Source organism: Morone saxatilis, unplaced genomic scaffold, assembly GCF_004916995.1.
Source record: "Morone saxatilis isolate NCDOM2014 unplaced genomic scaffold, NCSU_SB_2.0 Contig2, whole genome shotgun sequence".
NCBI lineage: Eukaryota > Metazoa > Chordata > Actinopteri > Moronidae > Morone > Morone saxatilis.
The window spans coordinates 11,302,306-11,310,161 of NW_023339762.1; the positions used below are offsets into that span (position 1 = coordinate 11,302,306).

The 7,856-nt window shown below is 41.5% G+C and overlaps 1 protein-coding gene across 1 annotated transcript in view; it reads left to right on the forward strand.

Annotated features, from left to right (window-relative positions):
- The window catches only part of tubgcp6 (tubulin, gamma complex associated protein 6), a 23,696-nt gene extending 18,459 nt beyond the window's left edge, over nucleotides 1-5,237 (forward strand). The window contains exons 20-25 of the mRNA XM_035665018.1: nucleotides 123-264; nucleotides 1,844-2,038; nucleotides 2,639-2,771; nucleotides 3,462-3,675; nucleotides 4,448-4,641; nucleotides 4,778-5,237. Coding sequence (XP_035520911.1) covers nucleotides 123-264; nucleotides 1,844-2,038; nucleotides 2,639-2,771; nucleotides 3,462-3,675; nucleotides 4,448-4,641; nucleotides 4,778-4,869 — 970 coding nt within the window. The 3' untranslated portion in view covers nucleotides 4,870-5,237. The remainder of the gene's footprint in view (nucleotides 1-122; nucleotides 265-1,843; nucleotides 2,039-2,638; nucleotides 2,772-3,461; nucleotides 3,676-4,447; nucleotides 4,642-4,777) is intronic.
- Nucleotides 5,238-7,856: the final 2,619 nt, after the last annotated feature.

Below are 7,856 nucleotides of genomic sequence, written 5' to 3' on the forward strand. Positions count from 1 at the left end.
GTCATCCTCACAACCTGTATCAAATTTTGCCAGTCAGCAACATTTTCAGTCCAGATTTGGTGGTGGTTTCAAACCTTTTCTCTCCTGTCTTGGTTATTTTCTCTTCCACCTTCTATCCCCAGTGTATCTTTGGTGAACAAGGCAGTGGTGGACTACTTCTTTGTGGAATTGGGGGTGGAAAGACACTTTGAAGCACTGCGACACTTCCTGCTGATGGAGGATGGCGAGTTCGCCCAGTCCCTCAGCGATCTACTCTTTGAAAAGGTGAAGCTCTTCAAGAAGTGTTGTTGTCATGTGTATGCACAATTAAAATAGGGCGATTTATGGTATTCTTTTTAAATTTGTTGGATTACAGGACAGGGCACAAGAGGACATCTTTGAAAAAGACCGAACGTCCTGGTGTCACTTTGAAAAAAGGGATTGGTATTGTGTACAGACAAACCTGTTGCTGTAAGCTGCTCTAATCAAAGTTGTTTTATATTAATAACGTATTAAATCGCTGTGTAATGTAAAAGGGTTGCTTGTTGTGACAAACCCACAGTGGATTATCGCCCGATCCTGCAGTTCCCTTAAACCTAATGGAGCTTTTCACTACCTAACTCATTGTTTTGGTTTACGACCCACAACTTTACTGTTTTGGTTCATTCTTCCCGCTCTCAGCAGCATCATTTTCAGCAAAAAAAAAAACTCTATAAACCAACCAAACCCTACCTGCCAAATGCACACAGTAAGTTAACAGCTAGCTGGTGAATAGAGAGGAGTATTAATGTGCTAAGTAACCATATTTCCCATAAGATTTGATGAAGAAGATGGAGCTAAAAGAAGAGTCAGTATTGGACTTACTGCTCCATGTGACAGCAGTGGACACAAACAGACTCCATAAGACAGACAGGCTTTGAACATCAATCATGCTTAAACATGTAGTACTTGAGCTTTTGGCCACTTGGGGGCAGCAGAAACAAGTTGTGAACATTGACATATCATCTTTTAAGTTGATCTGGTGAACCTGTTAGCAAACATTTGATTATTTACACACCAAGCACTTGTAGAGCAACATTATCATTTATTTTGAGTCCCATTTCTGGCCTCCTGATGAAGTCCAATATTCACTCTCTTTTAGCTCGGATTTTGGTCTCTACCAACTACTGAAGGGAATATCCTGCTCTTTAGCTGCTCAATGCTCCACAGTGTTCACCAGCTAGCTGTTAACTTTATGTGTCTGCAATATAGTGCTAGGGAAGTGGGTTTTTTGACAAAAAACAGCTGCCTGCTGCGACCAAAAACAACATTGTGAGAGTGAACCAGAACACTGTTGTGGCCACACAGCTAAACAATGTGCTGAGATTCATTATAAACCTCTGTCAAGCCGAGGAAAGCTGCAGATTCAGGTGATTTTCCCAAGGTTCGTCACTTGAGCAGCTCTGTTCATTATCACATTATTTTCACAATTTTACCCATTTTTGTTATAAAAACCGGCCTGTTATGCAGCACATGATGCATCACTTCCAGATTTCTAGACTGCTTATGTCAAGCCCAAGCTTCCTGGCGTGAAATGACAAACACAGCCTGTGCTAACACCTTGGTTGTGTTCTGCAGAAAGATTCATGTACATCTGTCTCTCGAGGCACATGAGCCAGAAGGTTTTTGTCCCAGCCAAACACTCCACCAGCTGATTTCACTGATTAGCACACCTTCAACTGGAAAGCAAGCTAATCACTGTAATCAGTTACCCGTGGGGTTTGTTTGGAATAAAAACTTTGACAGCGCAACAAGTGTGAAGGTATGAGTAGTTATCCGTGTTTGACCTTTGCGTATTCATTTAACCGATGTCTCCTCCACCCAGCTGGGCAGTGGCCAGACTCCCGGCGAACTGCTGACCCCCCTGGTGCTGAACTCCATCCTCAGCAAGGCCCTGCAGTACAGCTTACACGGGGACACCCCCTTAGCCGGCAACTTCACCTTCGCCCTGCGCTTCCTCCCGGAGACCTTCCACCCACACGCCCCCGATTCTCTCAACTGTCTGGAGCTACGCTACAAGGTGAGGCAGTGTGAGTGAGTAACAGTGAGTACGCTAGCATGGGTGTGCTTGTCTCAGCGTGAGTGGCAGCTTGAATGTGACAACCTGTCATGTTTTGACAAACTGCTTTGGGTGTGGAAAATTAGCTTATCACGCACATAAATGGTTGAACCTCATAGATTGATTGGAGTTGGGTCTTTTGGATGACATGCACGGTGACTAATGTTGCACATATTGTCCTCTGCTCTTGTTCTTCGTTCTTCACCCTGTTATCTCTCCCATGACTGTTTCCTCTCCTGCTGATCCTCCCTCCCTCTCTTTATCTCTTGCTTCACATATTTTGCTTCGCTTTCTCTCTCCCTGTATATCTTTCCCCCCCATTCCTCTTCCGCTTCTACCCCCCCCATCTCTCACTCTGTCTTCCCTTCACAATCCTCTCACCTCCTTTATCAACGTCTCTGCGCTCACACCTTTCCCCTCCCCTCGCCTCATCTGTCACTTTCCTCTACATGTTTTTCCCTACTTTCATTCCACTTTCCTTTGCTTTCTTTCACACTCACTCTCACACCTTCACACACTTTTCTTCCGTCCCTCTGTCTTTTTCATCCTGTCATCTCCCAGGTGGACTGGCCGTTGAACATCATCATCACGGACAGCTGCATGAACAAGTACAATCGTCTGTTCTCGTTCCTGTTGCAGCTCAAACACATGGTGTGGAGCCTCCGCGAGGTCTGGTTCCACCTCAAGAGAACGGGTGAGAGGGTGGGAGCTTTTGATTCAGGTCCAGCTCAGACTCCACCTTACCTCTGAGAAGGGAGAGTTACAATTCTTCATGTTGCGCTTCAACTGTTTATAAAATATTCATTGAGGAGAACGCTGCAATTCCTTTATGTTTTATTTATACAAAGCACATCTCATACCAATGGGATTGTTGTAAAACAGTATGCTTCACTGGGTTAGATAGTATTGATCAGTCAAAGCCTGTGTACAGACTACATAAATGGATATCCTGAAGAAAAAAAAAAAGCAATTGAGATATTAGATGGATGTAAACTTCAGTAATTATAACATGAATATTACTTATCACCAGGGGAAAATGTGGATCATTATTTAATACCCGAGTGCATTTTCGATCACAAGGGAAGACTGACATGACAACACATGAAAATGTGATAACAATTAACCACGGTCTGTTTGTATCGTAAGCTATAATCATCAATTATTTTCATTACTAGTTAATGTGCATCTTTAGTAAAATAAAGATGAATCACTGTCAAAAGTTCCCAGATCACAAACTAACTCAAATTGCTGACCAATGGGACAGAAAGAGCACAAGGACATTGATTTTACTGTGATAGGAGTCTACAAGTCTGTAACCAGCAAGTGTTTATTTTCAGTCCCTGCAGCACTGATCATGACTTGTTCCCGCCTCTGTTCCCCTCAGCGCTGGTGAAAGGTGCCGGTCGCTCGGTGCAGTTTCATCAGCTGCAGCTATACAGACATGAGATGCAGCATTTTGTCAAGGTGATACAGGGATACATCGCGAACCAGATCCTGCAAGTGTCCTGGAGCGAGTTCACAGCCAAGCTGGCCACTGCCAGTGACCTGGACGCCATCCACCGCACACATGCAGACTATCTCAACAGAGCCATCTTCAGGTGAGGGCTGGAACTGCATGTGTGCATTTTACAGTATTTATTGCATTATAATAATTACATTTTAATAAAATCAGTCAATCCCTGCGCTTAACATTATGCACAAAACAGGTGATCTATGATATTTCACCTCAATTTATTGCATTGCGAGAGACAATGTTTTGCCCATAACCCAAAGATATTGATTTTACTATAATGTAAAAACCAGAATGCTTACATTGTAGGAGGTGGAACCATAAAATGTCGGCCTTTGAGTCTCAAAATGTATCTTTTCTTTTGATCGACTAACTCAGTTGACTAATAGTTGCTGCTTTAGACCAACTGATAAATCAAAAAAAATAATAATTGCAGCCCTACTGAGTACAACTTATTGGGAGCCCAGACCCTTCACATACAGAAGGACTATGTGTTGTTAAAGGTGTTGTGCTGTCCATATTACAGTTTGCAACACGTGTAAGTGCAAGTGTAATTTTAACCGTCAGGATTTTAGGCAAGAGTGAAATGGTTTCTTCAGACTCTGTACAGGCACAGCAAGTGGAACACTCTGCACCCATAATTTCATACAAAATTAATTCACCCTCCTCGTTGCACGTTAATTAAAATTCCAGCAGGATCTGACGCTAACTTTTGAACCCGTTGAATGATTTAATCTCATTAGGAGAGGTTGTCAGTATCACACTTCTCTGTGTATAATTTGAGCCCATCTGAAAAGTCATTTCAAAGTTCCTTGTCATGTTTCTTAAACTTTGCACTCTCCTGTCACTCGCCTCCCCAGGGGTTTGCTGACAGAGAAAGCAGCTCCGGTCATGAACATCATCCACAGCATCTTCAGCCTGATCCTCAAGTTTCGGGCCCAGCTGATCGCACAGCCCTGGGAGAGCCAGCAGGGGGAGGCAGTGCACCCCAGCTTCATTGCCATGCAGCAGTCGTACAACACCTTCAAGTATTACTCTCACTTCCTTTTCAAAGGTAAGGACAGAATATTGTTTCAGGTCTGATTTCATGAAAATGTACCATGTTTATTTGCATTCAATAATTAAAAAGTAACTTGAACTGTATTTAGGTATAGCACTTTCTAAAACTGTGTCTTTTTTTCTTCTCTCAGTGGTGACCAAGCTGGTAAACAGAGGCTACCAGCCTCACCTGGAGGATTTCCTCCTGCGTATTAACTTCAACAACTACTACAAGGACTCCTGAGCTGAGCTTATCCAATGCAACATTGTCCACCATGAGTGTTTACATCTTTAGAATCCCCTATATGTGTTTATAAGACAGAAGACAGATAATTAGACATGTATGACAAATTACAAAATACAACCATTTACACCTGTACTGTATACCAGGGAATGGATTTGAATTTATGTGCTTGATGAATGGCTTTACTCCTAAATTGCCTGCTGCCAAAGTTTTTAATTGAGATAAAGCCGATGCCTTCTGTAATGCCTCCCATGCTCAGGTGTGCCTCCAGCTGTGTAGATTTTAAGTGCATATAAATTAAATGTCATTATATGTAAATAGAAAAGCAAAATGCTTTGTTTAATAAATGCTCTATTCTCTGCTGTGGATCTTGAAGTTATTTTGTGATGTAAGGAAAAAAACAGTTGAGTGAAAAAAAAAACTTGTATTTATTAAAGATTGCATGTTAACATTGGGTTTAGAAAACTAGGACAAATTAAGTGCAAAGCCTTATGGGTAGCAAATTCTGTCAACTCCAGCCAGTTACACAAAGACAGAAGGAGAAGGAGAAAATGCAGTCCTCGCAACTACACGGGTACCCAGATTTTTTCCTGACAGAGCATTACTTACAAAGCACAAATGTATGAAGCACAGCTGTAATAAGTGCAATGGGCTACAGCAGGCCACATACAGTAAGAGGATTTGCTTTCTTGACTGGATGGTAAAGTTGGAGAAATACTTATCTCCTACTGAACCGTCAAGCAGAGGAACAACAGGCACAAGTTTGTGTAGGTTATCAAAAAAAAATCTCAAGACTTTTGTTCATGGATGCACTAAGCACGTTTGTATACATTGCTGTAGTTTTATTAATGGTATGACTGAAGCATCTCAACCAGCACCCAAAGGTTACAAGTCCATTGGATGGACAGAAGTTTCTTTACAGCGAGAGAGGACCTGATGACACACATTTACATCAGGCAACAAAAAGAGAAATGGTTAATCGTTATGACTTAAAAGCAAAAGTTTGACATTTAGGGAAATGCACGTATTTGCCTAGTGGCGTTAGCTAGAGTTAATGCTAGTTGACAAGATCATTATCACTCATTCTTGTTTCTTAAATATAAGGCTACAGCCAGCAGTAGGTTAGCTTAGGAAGAAGACTGGAAAAAAACCTGGCACTATCAAGTGGTAACAATCCACCTACCAGTACCTCTAAAGCTCACACGTTATATATGGCGTCCTCAAAGTGTGAAAACTAATTGTATGGATGAAACAAAGTGTTAATTAGTGACATTTAGAGTTGCCGTTAGAACACTCTGCAGAGCCAGGCTAGTTGTTTCCACTCACTGGGCTAAGCTAACCTACTGCTGGCTGTAGTATTTAACGGACGGATGAGAGTGGTACATTCTTCTCATCTAACGTAACGCTCCTCCAGACAGCGAATAGGTGCATTTATTGCATTAAAATGAACAGTGAACATGAACAAGCAATCAAACATAATCATAAGTAATTACCATCAGAGCAGGCAGTCCTTAATGAAATATCCCCAGTTTATCCTTGTTTAACACGTTTCTGCCAAGAGCTCTGATGTAGAGTAGAAAAAGCAAGCAGACAAGCAAATGCACTGGTCAACACAATGTAACTTTCACGATCAACGTCAAGTCAGTGGTTTTGACCTCATCTGTAATACAGAGTACAAAATGTCACATTCACACAGTGCACCATGGGCTTCCAATGTCCACTGAGATTAGTGTTAGCTCAAATGGACTGAAATGGTACAAAAACCGCACTGGGATCCAGAGGGAAGGCAGAATTTCACGGGTCAATCGCTTTCCCTTCAGTTTTTCTGATCTGATTAGTATTCAATATGTATAAGCAAAGAGCAAATTGCTTTTCAATGAGTACATAATACTCCACTGGTCTGCCTACATGCGTTACTGTTACATTTCAGTGATTTTTTTAGTATTACAGCTTAGTGCTCAGTGTAGAGGTTTTAATCTTATGTGAAGGGACTGAGCGAGAATGGCATTATTATTTAATCATGCACTGCATCAGTCCTAGCATATTGAATCTGAAAGCTTGCAGCCAACTCTGGTTAAACATCATATAACCACTCGGACAGTTCATATTTACATAGGCTTTCAGGAAACGGAGCGTAGCACACTTTTTAATTTTACTGAAGTATATTTGGGCTGCTCCAGGAGAACCTTGCATACAGTACGGATCCTCTTAAGACTTGTACAGGTAGTGATAATGATGTAAAATGTAACGTTAATTCAGTTTAGCAGGAATGCTTAAGATAGTCACGATGCCATGTTTGTGTAACCGCATAGTGGCAAGAGTGCAGAAAGAACAAAAACATCACTCTTCCAATTGTGTCTACTCCTGCAAGAGTCATATGCTCACACTGTAATAGGAACTGATGTGATTTTTGTCTTAAGATCCTTCAAATTGATCAATTAGTGCATTCTGTAGCCATCGAGCATTATTAAACAGATATTAACCTTGGAAGTGCAACTTTTTTTTTTGTACATGAATAAACAGGAAATAAACGTAGTACATAAGAGCCTTAGATCAAAGTTAACATGTAAAACAATAAAAAGGAATGAACTCTCCAAACCGACTTCAAACTATGTAAACCTAAAAATGGATGTAAACCTAAACTGACGCAAATGATTCACCAATTTCTATTAGATTGCTGGGGGTATGAGAAGACAATGAAACACAATCAAGGCTTATATAGCGTCCCTTTTCGTGAAAGTACCACCAACAGCGATGTAAAAACGATTCCAAATCCGAGGACCCATGCTACAGTCTGCCCGCAGAAAAGCAGATCTGATGGAGCGCCCATGAGATGTGCTTTTTGGTCAAGGCGACCCCCTCAACAACGTCTTCTGCTTTCTTTACAGCAATAAACTGGAGAACTAGTAACAAGGTAAATGAAAGTGAACTACACTCTCTAATATTGGTCTTACAGTACCGGAGTTAGGGCTACGGGGGGGGGGGGG